At 42.5% G+C, this 15149-nt stretch overlaps 1 protein-coding gene across 3 annotated transcripts in view; it reads right to left on the reverse strand.

Moving 5' to 3' along the window:
* Positions 1–15061, reverse strand: part of adp (WD and tetratricopeptide repeats 1) — a 29862-nt gene extending 14801 nt beyond the window's left edge. Inside the window, exons 1-10 of one of the 3 annotated variants that reach the window (XM_050171471.3) lie at positions 14971–15061; positions 14024–14122; positions 10128–10211; positions 8429–8475; positions 8233–8344; positions 5230–5417; positions 4200–4395; positions 3082–3163; positions 1664–1867; positions 698–845 (exon numbers count right to left, since the gene is read on the reverse strand). In XM_050171471.3, the coding sequence (XP_050027428.1) occupies positions 698–845; positions 1664–1867; positions 3082–3163; positions 4200–4395; positions 5230–5417; positions 8233–8344; positions 8429–8475; positions 10128–10211; positions 14024–14086 (1124 nt within the window). In that variant the 5' untranslated portion in view covers positions 14087–14122; positions 14971–15061. Of the gene's footprint in view, positions 1–697; positions 846–1663; positions 1868–3081; positions 3164–4199; positions 4396–5229; positions 5418–8232; positions 8345–8428; positions 8476–10127; positions 10212–14023; positions 14123–14346; positions 14436–14456; positions 14477–14970 lie in introns of those variants that run through there. The other 2 variants (XM_055066538.2, XM_050171472.3) reach the window with 2 other exon arrangements.
* Between the last annotated feature and the right edge of the window lie 88 nt (positions 15062–15149).

Consider the following 15149-nt stretch of genomic DNA (forward strand, 5'->3'; position numbering starts at 1 on the left):
ATAGCCGGCCTCTGAATATCCTGGAATGAACACAGACACACATCTGTTGTAGTGGGCATGTGCCTGCACGTACGCAAGACTGCAACAAGGTATGAAGGTTGAAAAGATGAAGTCTACAATTTCTCTACGCTGTCTTATATTTACACATTGCCCAGGCAAGTGAGCATCTTGTCCCTCAAGGCAGCAATTGTGGAATTTCTTGAACATAGTGCAATGGGCCACACATTAGCCACAATGTGTGCCTATGCAGGCCTCAAAAATGTGCCAATATTTTAGGCCATGGCTATGGCTCCTACATGCAACTTCAGTTAGCATTATAATATGTGTGTGTGTGTGTCTAAGCCCACCCTCACAATGTGCTTGGCTGCATTACATTTGTATATATATATATATATATATATACACACACACACACACACACACACACGCAGGGTCATACCATTCACAAACACTGGTAAATTCCCTGTAGATACACATAAGGCTAACAACACTTAAAGTTCAAGTGCCAAAACTATAGAGTGTCAGCACTGATTCCTGGCAAGTAGTTTGAGATAATGCAGCTGCTTAGTTTCAGAATTGCTGACACCTGCAAAAGTGCAAATACTTGGGAGCGCAATGCACCACCACTGACCAGCAAGAGTGCAAGTACAAGAGCAAGGGAATGCACACACTATAGGTTCATGAGAGTGCTTCATACCCCCACTTTGTACTTGACGAAACAGGAGGGGCATCTGTGGATGCAACTATTCCATTCTGCTTCATTCCGTTGGAAACCATTCCATTGGAGATGCCGTTCTTGTGAGTGCTGAATCCATTTGCAGGACTACTGCCTCCCTCGGCCAAGTCTAGGGAGGAACAAAGGTGAAATAAATTGAATGGCGATTATTTGGCACAGATTTCTACTTAACTCCAATTAATTAATAATAAAGATTAGGGATAAGCAAATAAGGTTGAACTGGCAACTACGCTTCTGAGAATATGGTTTTGCTTGGTGCAATAAACGCAACTTCCAACTGCACAAAATAAAGTTTCCCTGTCTTGGTCAGTTGCACCCTAACTATGGCAGCAATAACATCACTGCATGCCATCACTGAATACTGGACTTCAGTGCACACAACTATCTCCACAGGAAAAGCCTACAGGCCAGATTAAGTTTCATCCTCAAGTTCAGCAAGATCCTTCATATCTAATAAACTGATTTAGCCTTGTCTGCAATTTTTGATGCCGTCTGTGGTGCTTAGATGAGACAGTCGTGTCGCTTGTTTCATTTTCATATAGTCTTCCCACATACTGATTGATTTCTCATGGTAAAAATGACCCATTCATTACTTTGGAAGTGCAATCCACCAGTCTGGCTTTACTTCATATTTACTATCCAAGCTGCCACCCCAAGCTTCAGAAAAACATGTTGCATTAGTTGTATGTGCAAGCACATGCTTTTGTTATTAGCAGTAGAGCTGTTACCGACTCAAGTCCTTCAAACATGGAAAAAAGCAAGATCAGAGGGCCAATATGTGCATGGCAGATACATTACACAAATACACAACTTCAAATGCTATTTCGTTTGTTGATGGTACCATTATGCCTTGTTTATTTAACACTTTGCATACCAAAGTGAGGAGAAATACTAAATAGAGCAATAAAGCTGAAGCTGGACGCTTACTTTTGCACAACCCATTTGAGTGAAGTGATGATGTGAAGCTCTGAAGGTCAAAGCTTTTTGGCTGTCGTGGATGGTTGATGTTAAATAAGTAAATCTGCTCGCCACCTAAATTGGCAAGAAGTTCGCTGCCATCAGGGCTGAAGGCAACATAGGTTGAGGCTAACGTGCGATACCTCTTTCTGGGATACTTTAATGGAAGGTGACCTGCGAGGAGAGAGAGAGAGAGAGAAACACCAGTCAAGATGTGTTGCGTGAGCAGTCCATGTCACTTTCTTGTACAAAATGACTGTTTATGCTTTACAAACACTCAACACATCGTGCAATACACAATATGCACATGTGCACTCCTGGAATTCAAACAAACCTAAACTTTTGTTGGTTTCTCTTGTTTTCAATGTGTTTTAAGGCCGCTTAATTTAAGACAAGGCTTTCAGTTAAGTCAAAGATTCTGGCTTATCAAGGGAGAGGAAGCTCGACAAAAACAGCTTATGAAGGGACAGGCATCAGGTATGAGCACCGGGAATGTTCTCACATTAGATATTCCGGCTGCTGTGTGCGTATATATGCTGACAGGCACAGCTATGAGATCCAATTATAGACCCTGTCACCTGCTCATAGCTACTGCATTATAGAAGTTTTTGTATGCATTCTCTGGTCATAAATCTATTTGAATGCACCTCCATTTGCAGATCTCACAATTAGCATAACAATAAATCGATTCTGTTGGGCACTGTAACTTATTCAACTTTGGATAATTCTGACAAAACACACATGTGCCTGGCTATTCAAGTCATCAAAATTTATCCAAGTCCTTCGCTGAGAATGTGCTTCGCGAAGCCTGCGAACAGCTAGGATCTCGACACAACCTTCAATAAAGCTCTGCTAAAGGTGCCATTCCCCAAAGGCATCAATCATTCAGTGCCTCTACGGCTCTGCCCAAGATACTAATATGTAAATTGTTTTTAACGCGGATAGCTTTCTTTGCCTCATTTGCCCGTTTTCGTGGTTGGCAGCAGTCAGCGGTTGGAGTTGTGGCAAGTGAAGGTGCGGGAAGGCGAGGAAAGGCACCGAGGGAAAGGGTGCATGCTCTTGGGTAACCAAGTTTTGGGAAGGGTTATGTTGCTTGCTCGTTCTTTCAGGCTATTTGCTTGCATTGACAATCATCATCAATGGTTCCTGCATAATTGATCTTTCCCTGGTTAATTTTAATCTGGCATATTTTTAAGTGTGCAATAATAATGTATGGTTGTAATTATGAAGCTCACAATATGTTTGCAGATTCCATCGCCATAGTACTGTCAACAATATTTTACGTAAATATATAATGTGATCAATTTTTTTTATGATACTGTTCCTCAAAGCACTCCTTCTCAAAAAAATATAAGAAAGTGGGCAGAAACTACAATATGGATACATACCTGCAGCAAAATAAGTTACACAGCCAGGTGGGAGGTTATCAGACTCCACATCAGGCTTGGAAGAACTGTTGAACCTTGTGAGCTGCGAGGAAGAAAGAAATTCTTAAAGTCGGCACATTGTTATGGAAACTACTATGCTTGGCTCACTGAATGCTCACTTTACAGCTCAGCAACAAGAAGGGGGGCAAATTTGTGACCACAGCAAATATCATAAAATCAACACAAGTTAGCCAGCCAGCACTGAATGACATGCCAGGAGTAGCATGATGCTATCTACACTGACAAGCTACTTTCTAACTTTTCCCATGAGGTCAACAGGCCTGGTTTGTCTACAGTCTTGTATTCTGCTTTTCAGAAATTATTGCTCATTCGTGGTTAATAGACAGCACTGTAACAAAAAGCTTTATTTTGCCGTCACTGGCCCTGCTGACTTTTTTATAAGATGGAATCCTCCACGGATAATTACCAGTTTTCATTGCCTAGTCAATACAAGCAGGCTTAACAGAAAATATTGTTCTTTTACTTCTTTGACAGAGCAAGCATTCCACAACACATGTCACTTGTGAGCTGTACTAATATATACTTGGCCATCCATTCTAGTCATTCTATGATTTTATGTGATCTTGCAAAGCAAAAGGCAAGGGTGATATACAAGAGATTTTCAATCATACCCAGTTGCAAAGTCCTCCATAAGCCACATGTTTCAGAATTGGAGTTCACTGATTAGAATGATAAGTTTAGGCATCTGTCATGTCAGTTTTCTATTTTCTAATTTAAAAAAATGCAGTGTTTGCGAAAGGAAACTACTTTGTTGACAAACACGAGAGAGAAAAAAAATTCTGGACAGGTTCCAATCAGCAACTTTTTCAGCTGAATCTGCCATATCACTTTTTTTTTTAGGTATAACACGTAAAATAACAAACAGGTGCACCAAACATGCACGAAATCAAAAGCTTCTTAAATTTTGTCGCTAAATGATGGCACATCAGTCTATTATATATATATGACCCCCACATTTGGTCATCCAAATATAAGCAGAGTTTGAAATTATATTCGAGAACTGGTGTGATCAAAAAACTCTTGCACTGCATTCCGGGGAGAAGCGTCAAAGTTCTAACCTTAGTGGTGTTGATCATACGCCGGTCATAGAGACGAATGTATGAATCGTTGGCACCCACGGCCACCAGGTGCGGTTGGAGCTGGTTCACAGCGATACACTTGGCTTCTACATTGCGCCCCAGGTGGTAGCCAAGGTTCACTAACACATGGTTTGCATCCGCCGTGCACTGATGCGGTGTCCGATAGTCAAACTGCCTGCAGAACAGCCGGATACAAATGAACAGTCCACACCTTTGTCACTGGGCCTGTGCCAATCAGTGCTAGTCTTTCTTCTTTTCTTTTTTTTTAATGCTTACAGTGGTTGAAAGTTTAGCAATGAGTCTGGAATAAAATATCTTGAACAGAGAAACAGAAATGTGACACATGCTGACACACCCAAACACTGCAAGGGTGTTGCATTAAAGGGACAATAAATGGAAACACTAGATCAGTTTAGACACATAACTCTCTTAAAACGGCAGCCTGGCACCCAGACCTGTGAGAAAAGGAAAAGTATCTGCCTTTCCACAAGCAAGACAGCGCTCTCGTGGAAGGAAAGTAAAAAAATACAGATGTGCAAGTCTTTGAGGGAGAGGCCCCCTCTTGTTGCCAGCCTTTGCTACATGGCACTTAAGTGTCAGAATCCACGACACCATGGGAAGCTGGTGCAGAAATGTTCTAGCTGGTGTCAGCACTTGCCTTTTGTTTTTAAGCCTGTTCTAGCTCACCAATTGTCCTTTAACTATAAGAAAAGCTTACTAAGTATTCAAGAACTGTAACCCATCGACCTAGTTTACTATGTCTTTTTAGAGTCCCTTTAAACACTAAAATTATATAAAGAACGAACCCTTCAGTTAATGAGTAATTTAGTGAATCTACATAAGTCCAATCAAGGCCTCTAATGCACAGACACACTCGTGAGTATTATGATCAAATTAGTGTCCAATGACAGCAAGAAGCTAGCCTTCCTGAGTGATCAGTGATGCTCTTCAAAAGCTGAAGCTCCAGCAAGGCATCAGAGTGGAATCCTGCAGAAGGTGCAGCGCTTACAGAATGACACCATCCTCAGCAGCACTCCAGAACACAAAGGGCACACTTGCTGCAGTTGCTAGCCGTTTGACCCGACTGGTGTGACAGCTGCAGACCATAGTAGTCTCTCGTGCATGAATGTCGTGCACACGGATCTTGAAGTCTGCCGCTCCACTCGCCATCAGGCTGTCGCCAGAGTAAGGCAGGAACTGGAACAGAGGAAACGAAGGTGGTGCTCTTGGAGTGATGCAAACCACTGGACACCTGCATCTCTTTGTGCATAGTCATTTAGCGTTCCGTGTAGTGCCACGACCAACTGGACCAGCCTCTCATCCTGTCACCCAAAATTCCTTTATCATAGGCAAGATGGTAGGATGATGCACTGAACTTCAGTGTTAAGATGGCCCAATAAGGCATAATGAAAACAACACCGAAATAAAAGGGCAGATGCCGAAAAGGCACCGGTCCATATGGAGAACTTGCAGTAAAGGGACTTGTTATGTGCACACGCCTGATAGCAAAAACATCTCAGTGCAATCTGCTTTGCATTCACAGCAACAGCGGCAGCTTTAATGACCCAAATGTCTATTTTCTAACTTCTACATATTTGCATTTATTTGATTTCTATACAGGAATGGTTTGGTCCCTGGGAGGGACCAGAAGCACAGGCTGGTCAAAGGTGCAAGCAATGTTGTCTTTCTCTCAAGTGTGTTGCCACACTAAAGCCCGGCAGAACATCATTAAATTAAAACTCAGCAAAACATATCTAAAGCATGATTATGCTAGTCAGCACTTGAAGCATTTTGGTTGCACATATGTCGTAAATACTGAACGATAAGCTACAAGTTGCAACGTTTATTTCAGGAAGCAAGTAGCAAACCTGTTCCCTTAGTCACCCCAGATTGAACATGCTTACCTCATGTTTCACAAATACAGTCGACCCTCATTACAATGGACCCTAATAATGCAACAAAAATTGTCCATTACATCCGAGGTCCGTAACATCCGAAACGCCTCACTTCCGAAACTTTGGTTGCGATGTATAACAACATCATTGCAGAGAGTGAGTGACGAACGTCCAAAGTAAAAAACAAACAAGCAAAAAAAAGCCGCAATCTCGCCTGAAAGGCGAAGCATTGATTGCGATAGCAAAATAGTAGACAGCTATGCGAAGTAAGGATAGTAGTTTTTCCAGCCATATAAATTTGTAAACATTAGCTTACTAACTACATTAACAAGCACTGTGACAAGCGCGCACAGGTAAACATGAACACATCTCGCTCGATGACCACGGAAAGTCACTGTCAAAATGTTGGAGTGGGGAAGCATGGCAGCAACAGTGAGCAAATTGACCTTCTTGCTGTCTCTCGCTTCAACGCAAACGATGAAAGCACAGTGCATACGAAGCTACCGGCACTGTGCGTACTTTGTCCACATTGCAGAATGCTTTCAAGATACGGTATCGCGTGGCCACGCTGTTAACAGCAGCCAGCCACCAAGGCAGAAATCCCCCCCCCCCTCTGCCCCTCTACCTCATCCCCCCTCCCCCCCGTGCCTCGTTTGCGAAAGCCGGCGCGATTCCACCCCGCATTACTCCCTCCCTCGCGCACACGATATTGAGCCGCAATCGTCGGCTGACCCTCGCAAGTCAGTTGCCAGCCCGTGTCAATACGGCAAAAGGCCGTTTTATATGCCCAATCTTGACAAAAATTGCCGCTAATTTCGTCCACTGTAGCCAAAAGTCCGTTGTGGCTTGGTCCGTTAAAAGCGAACTTCGTTGCCTTAATCAAACAGTTAGAGCAAGCTAAGGTTGAAATATGGTCCATTACGTTCAAAAGCGTTGTATGTGGGTCCGTTGTAACGAGCGTAAATTGTATAGGCAGAATTGCTTGTAATCACAGTTATTGCAAGTAATGATTTATTTCACTCTACCAAATTTTGTTATATGCCAACCTTTGCATAATGACAATAAAATCTCCTGTACTTTTCTTTTTTAACTATATTTGTGTTGCACTCTTTCCATAACAAAATACCTTTTTGCAGTTATATCCCCCCTCAAGCAATTCTCCAATTCGAGAAGCCTGTGAGGTATCGGTAAATAAAAAATAAAAAGAAAGAACTGGAAAATGTTTTTAAGTGAGATGCATTTTAAATGGCAAACATGAGAAATCATCTGCTAAAAATATAAACATGTGAACACATCTCTGTGTATACATCACTAAATCTGTAAGGGAATAGCTTCCATCAAGTCCACCACATTTATTAATATTTTCACTATTTTGCTGGTACTTTCATAATGATGTACTGGTACACGAGCACACAATTACTTAAAGGGGCCCTGAACCACTTTTTATTGAAGCGGAGAAAGGCATCTGAAGCGAAACTAGGCTATTTCAAAAATATTTTGCCATAAAAAGTACTTCAATGTGTTCAGCAGAAGCGGAGTTGTGGGCAATCAAACATGCCTCTGCTGTGCTACCTTGCACTGTGGAGGCTACGGCACGGTGAGGCGTGCCCACAATGCTCTAATTGCCACCGTGGTATGCAGTTCAAATTTCATTTTGGATGTTAACATAGATGCCACGACTTCCGATTTTAGTGCCTACAACATGCTAAATGTAAGCCAAATGCGATTCTCCTCAGCAAGCCGCAGTGCACTTAGCCAGTGGATTCATGGTGGCACCCCGTGGAGGCTGCGGTATCTATGTTATGTAGCCGACCACAGCTGCCAATAGCAGTCGCATATGGGAATCCACTTTATTATGAAATAAAGCATAGCCCTGCCTCCTTAAGGGTAAGGAGGCAGGCTTCTGTTGAAAAGACAGCATTTGAAAGCTGACTTCGCGATCCGCTTGCGACCTCCACGCACCACTCACGATAGCAAAACTTGGTCAAGATGTTCACAGCAGTGTATGCTACCTGCAGACTATGTTACTTCACCAAGCCTGAGGGGTGGTGCAGGGCCCCTTTAAGCAATATGTGCCTTTTCCAACTCAAATGGTGGCAGCACCAGTTAAAACTTACCTTTATTGAGAATATGTTGCCATGATGTCCACTTGGAATTGTGTGGAGCCTCCGATGTCGAAACGGATCCCATAACATTATCTGTACATCGTCCGACCCACTGGCAAGGATCCTGTAAGCCATGAGCATTTATTTTAAAGCAAGCTAGTTGCATGCAGCAGTGCTACTATGCATAACTGAATAATGAGCCACTTACTCTCCCTTCTGATTCCATTCCAAGCAGTTCACGCAACCTGCATGACCCTGCAATATGCGCAGAATAACACAAAATAATGGAAGCAGTGAAAGAAGGTGTTTTTTTCTCAAGCAACATAGCTAGCTTTAAATGTTCACCATGCACACACATAAAAATTAATAGGAGCTGCATGACCCTTAGTTTGTTAAAGGCTGAACAACGCTGCAGAGTAAAAAATAAATAAGCAGAAAAATTTATTGCTAACCAACAGAGCTTAATTCATTTCCAAAATAAACAGGTGGCATTTGACAGCATCAGAGTGACGTGCACTGGAATAATTTTGATCAGCTGTGGTTCTTTACCACGCACTAGAATCTATTTGACATATGTGTTTCTGTCTTCCATGCAATAGAATCCACGTACGTAAGTGTTTCTGTCTTCAACCCAGAGTAAAAAAAAAGTTAACACACTGGTGTTCAAAAAGCAAGTGATGGACTGAAGCAAATGACAGCCCAGGGACTAAAAGGATGCGGTTACACTTATAAATTGGACCATCTACCTGAATTACTTCTCATGCAAAGTCAATTAAATATGATTAATGATCTTCAGAAGCAAGTTCTCTCGTACAACTATCCTTTTTAGGGCTGTCCTGGGTTCATAAGGCACTAAATTATGTATTAATTGAAGCTCAATGTCTCCCACCCACTCAATTCGAACATTGACAAATATTTGAGAAGTATAAGTTGGTTCAAAACTGTGTTTAGCAACATGGAAGCTGAGGTGTAGAATGTACGAACAAAAAAGACAGTATTACAGCTTTTTTGCAGTCTCTTTCCCCACTTTCCAAGGTAGAAGCCAACAAACACTGATTCATTTAACAGGATATCTTTCCAACCTCTGCTTCACTTTTCGGTAGAGCTGAAAGAGGCTGAAGTTTTTTAATTCCTCATTTTAAGGATGCCATTTAAAAAATTAACTATTTTACAATACACAGGAAATCACTACCTCATTACTGTGTGGTCCTTGCTTTTATGTACTAATGTCAAGTTATGGAGAAGTTGTTAGAAGTTGTCAACATTTTATTTTCTTGCCAGCTTTCTGGCTTCACAGCTGGCACAGCGGTACTAGACATTTCATTCTTACAGGAACACCTTCAAAATAATAAACCCCACAGGATTGTGCACAAACAAAATTTTTTCAAGGCTTTCATTAGTCTCCATTCTTGAATGCTGTAGCTGACAGAATGAAACTCAGCCAAATCACCAAACTTTGCTTCTGAATACAACTTCCAATACACCTTTGTGTATCCCAACTCCCTGAAATTCTGACCATCTTTCTTCCCACGGGCTTCCTTTTTATTTAAATACTGTTCCTGAGAAGACAAATTGCACCAACACTCTGAAATGCAGCTGTATAACCATAATTTTTTTTTACCATCAATCTTTTCATGGCACTTTATCCATCTGTGTTTAGATTCATGCAGCTCCATGCAAAATCCTTATGACCATACTTTTTGTACCTTGCACGTTAGTACAGCCAGATGCTACCTGCCGTTAAATTCTGCTATCAGCATTCCTCTTGAATATACTTGACATGCCTGCCAAGCTTTTCACAAAAAATGTGTACACAAACTGTTGTTCCAACTTGTACAGCTTTTTCACTGTGAGCAAAGACTGAACCATGAAAGTTATCCGTTTGTCAGAAACCACGGAATCGGTACCTCAAGTTCAGCTTCAAGACCAAGTCTTGCTACCAGCTCTTCCGTAACTTGCAACTTCCTTTGGACACGTGTGATACTCCTGTCCTGAAATGTCAAGGCACAGTTTGCTTTGACGTCATTCACAGCATCTACACTGTTCAAGAAAAACACTCAAGCTATTCTTGGGAATTTTCCAAGCACATTGCACGAGTCACAATGTGGTGCAGATAAATGTTTAGAATGCAACAAAAGCACTTCGAATACTTTGTTTCGGCAGCACTTATAATGCAGTGTGCAAAATGAAGTCATTAGGGCGTACAATTAACACTATTACTGCAATCCCTTAACTTTATGCCCGACACTGGCACCCGTGTTGACCATAAGGTCTCAACTCGAAAGGCCTGTTCAACTCCACTGAGTGCAGCCCAGCCCTTCTCAACTGAAGAAGACCCTGCAACAGTGCTTCTTGGCAACTCGTACAATGAAGAGTTGCTTGAAGAACACACCTCTGCTGCAGTGTGCCCACAGTGGTGTACAAATTTCTGTGGCAACAAAGGGAAAGCTACAGGGGCGGAGTTTCCGCACGTGCGACACTATGGTAAGTAGTCTGGCAGAACTTGCCACACTTTTGGTTTCTTGGAAGAGATACTGAATCAGCGTAGCTTTCACGTGCGACAGTTTTGCATGTGCCACAATGTGGAAAAGAAAAGCAGGAAAACAATTCAAATTTAACGCTCTGTGTGGTATATTGTCTATTTTGCTGTTGTAAATAGCATGTTTATGTCTCTAGCTTTATCTGATGCAGATGAAAATGAGGGACTTTCTTCAGGAGCATTTTCACTTGTGCGCACTTTGCCTCGGCAGCTTTCCCCTCACTGCCACAGTATGTTGTCCATGACTATGGTAGACACTGAGAATCTGTAGGTGCAAGATCTTTCTTCACAATAGTACAAGAAGTGTTATCAAGCTAAAAATGCCTTGCTACTTTTGCCCCATCAGGTGCTCGGTTACTGTAAGCACATAGAGTTCCAGCGAGGGACTGGTGCGCAGACACATATCCTGTTCTGGCTGGACAGCGCACCTACCTAACAGCCTTATTGTCTGAGGCTGTACAAGTGCTGTTCACAGCGAGCTAAGGTAATCAGCGAGTCACTGGAATTTTTTATTTTTTTTGCTTATTAATGTGAAAATGTATTTATTAATGTGAGCAGTGAAAAACATTTTCATGGCTTTCACAATATTGCCAGCTAAGGATTACAATGGTGGATTCTTGTTTTCTCAGTCAGGGGTCACAATTTGTTCAGGCACTGAGCCATATGTCTCTATACAGTCATGATGATATTTCTATGTATGATGCCCTTTATTTTGCTTGCCCAATTTAATTAAATATGACAATAGGCATCTATGTATAAAGGAGTGACAGCCATTCCAGGAACATTCAAGTTTTTTTTAAAGGACTCTAAAGATAAATATTAAAGGGCCCCTGAAACGGTTCAGACAAATTTTGTAGACGCGGAGGGTACAGCTAAAGTTAATCATTCGCACCACAATTTGCATGAAACATCTTATATTAAGAGAGCTATGGACGATTACAAGTTACCCTCTTCCATAGTCATACATTTTCTCATCAACTAATTCGCCGAGTAATTGAGGCTAAGCTCTGCCTTCACTGGTTCTGCGTCATGATGGCACATCGTGTTTTCGACTTCCAGTTCTCTAAGAGCGCACACGCGAAGCCTCTCCAAACTCCTTGCCAGCTGCTTGGCAGTCGACCCCAAGTGAGAGCTATCGAAGTAGCGTGCGTTGCGAGCATTCTGTAGCAGCGCCGAACGTGTCTGGTATTCCAGTAACCACAGGCGAGCTAGGCATTTTGACAGAACGGTGGAGGCATAAACTCAAGCTGGTGAAGGAACTTTAGCGTAGACGTACCTGATCGGTTGCCACGGTCCAGTTGGTGCAGAGCTTAACCAGCCAAACAAAGAGCTAATATTGCTCTAACCAAGCGTAATACATTATAAACATTTACAAAAATAATGTGTTCACGATTACACTCCTGCGAAAATTTACACCAGCAGCAAAGAAGAATACATTTCGTTGCTGCAACTGTGTGTGGTTGAGCTCTGTGCCACCAGGTGGCTGCACCATGCAGACCATTCACATTTGTGCTTCTGCTCATCCCATGAACGACACGGACAAACAGCCAGGCCCTGTTCCTTTGCGCTTGCGTTTACCCTAATACTGGACTCATGAAACACTTTTGCGTTAGTAATCTTCCGGTGTAAAGTGACAGCTGTAAACACGCAAATCCTGGTGCCAATCGAATAGCGGCAGTCCGATGCACTGCAGCCAGTCCACTCGTCTGGTGCCTTGCAGAGGGACACGATGTCGCAGCTTGACATATTGCCAGTCGCTACGTAGGTTTGCAGTCCACAATGCAACAAAGTCGAATCATAGTGCTCACGAAAAGACTGAGACCGACTCTGACACTTAGATGCGTCAATTAATGATCAGAAGGACCTACCCTAACGACTCAGTACATTTGTACAAGATCGTCGAAATCGTTTCAAGGTCCCTTCAAATCAATTTATGTTTGCATAGATTAGAAATTTGTCTTACTCTCTATGCATCTTTATCACTAGGAATGGATTTACTATTAGCATTGAGAATGAAAGGCAACATCACAAATGTCACGTCAAAACTGCATCACCTAACAGCCCGACAACATGGCATAATTTGCCCATGTGGTCCCCATTTGGGTGAACAATGTCAACAAAAATTTCCAAGTGCCATATTATGTTTCTAATCTGGATAGCTGTATTGTTATCTATTTTCGCTTCCTTTTGCCCATTGTCAATGGTTAGCACTGTTGTGACAGGTGATAAGACATGAATAGAACAGAAAGAAAAAAATCCTTACGTGGTATGTTAACCTTGACTCACTTCTGAATGCAGCAAGGTCATCTCTCTCTTTTTGTAAACAAATTACATAGCAGTAAGCAGAGTGAGCCGCACTCTGACTTAACATGGAGCTAGTGCAAAAATATTGAGGTAGCATCGCAATCAGACTTTAATTTTTAAATTTATTTGGCTCTCCAAGTGTCTCCCAATGCATGATTACAGAATAAAATCTATCAATCTGGGTTCACTTCATATTTATCTCGAACGACTTATAGGCCTTAATTAAGGTTATGTAACTGTGATGCAGCTCCGAATTAAGTGTATCCATCTTGTGCACCAATACAGAAGAAAGTCTGACTGCACAGACATATAGTAAGCACATATAATACACACATTCCTAAACATTTCATTAAAAAATACAATAAATATAAATTATGCCTGCTGACTGAGGCGCTAATCCTCCGACTATTTTGACCTAGGGGCCTTTAATTTAGGGGCCTTTAATATGTGTTGTCACATTTGTTAATAGATGTCAGCAAACTCTCAACCTAAAGCTGCATGCAAGACCTCTTAACAGTTAATTTGTCAGCACTGCATGATCTATGAATTCCACGTCATTTGGTGACATAATTCAGCTGTTTTTCATTTTCCAACGAAGAAAACAAAAACTGTGTGCACAGCTAACCAAACAGTCAATACATGAATACAATTATAACAATGGACACATTAACCTGTTAGGAAACGCAAGATATGCTGAACATTCAGCGTCTGATATAGGTTCCGCAAAAATTTGTTTCATCGTAAAACGTGCTGTGCAAATGTTTACAGGTTCCTACAGCTCAATCTGTTCTCACTGGTGGACAAAGTTGCTTCCCATAAAACTTACCGATAAAACGACGCACGCGTGCGTCTGCGCGCGTCTCCTAGGCATATATAAAGCGAGTGACCAAACCGGAGGCTAGCTGGTGACGCATGGCTAACACAATGCGCACAGTGATCGAATTACCGTGGACAACATACCTTGAACTGTCGCTCGCCAAGCAGCCGCACGACGCTCTCTTCTCCGTTGTAGCGTTGCCCCATGGTGACAGGGGGTCATTCACGCGCAGCTCATTCTGCCTGCGGAAAACCAGACACTCGGCCTATACATGCTGCGTGCACTTGTAAGGCAATAATTCGCGCATGCTTTACGATCCCGGCACAAGACAAGCGAGATCTTACGCGAAGTGCGCACATCTGGGGCGCTGTCGATTTACAGTGCACGCGTGAATACGCGCGTTTTTAGGTCATGTGCAGCACGCTAAAGATACCCGTTATATTTATCAAACCAGGAAGTTCGTTACCCTACGGAAAAGAGCTGCTTCTCCGGCCGTTTGATGAAAGGAATCAGGCACATGAAGCGGAGCAGTCCCTCACGTACGACGCGTGAAACGCTAGACCAGCGACTGCATACCTTACAGCTGATGAAATGATGCCGGAAACCACCGCGATCAATCACAGCAACAACGGGCACTGGCGATAGCGTCAAGGATCCCAACCATTATCTCCACTGGGCGCGTCAAACAAAACACACAAACACTAGGGGTGTTTTCTTCTAGCAGCGATCGTTTCTCTTGGTGTTGACGTTACTGATCCGAAAATTAATCGACTTTCGGATGACGGTCGCGGAGTTGGGAGCTGCGAACGAACGGCTGTCACTTTCGGTCACATCCCTGAAGCGATATCCAATTGGATCAGATTGCAATGCAACCACGATAACAACCTATGAATTGTCACCAAAGACTACGTGAAATGCTCAATTTATTCTGGGTCATGAGCAAAAATGATTCCAGTCTAAGCCTACCGACATGGTCATGACAGTTGCCCTAGAGAAACTATGTTCAGCTCATGCCGCGTATATGCACAACAATTTCGCGAGCTACGTTAATGAAAAACCTGCAAAATACTAGCGAGGGCAAGACGCTTACCTCTAAGAAGAAAACGCGACAACCGAGAGACATTTCGCAGAGAGCGGCTCCATGTTTACAAACTACGTCGATCAGCTGACTGACCAATCAACTTGAGATGCCTGCAGCGCGAATGCTTTAAGCTACTAAGCTTATTTTATTGGTTTTAACATCTGCAGGTTGCAAGAGGACAATAAATG

This window comes from Dermacentor andersoni, chromosome 6 (assembly GCF_023375885.2).
Source record: "Dermacentor andersoni chromosome 6, qqDerAnde1_hic_scaffold, whole genome shotgun sequence".
NCBI lineage: Eukaryota > Metazoa > Arthropoda > Arachnida > Ixodida > Ixodidae > Dermacentor > Dermacentor andersoni.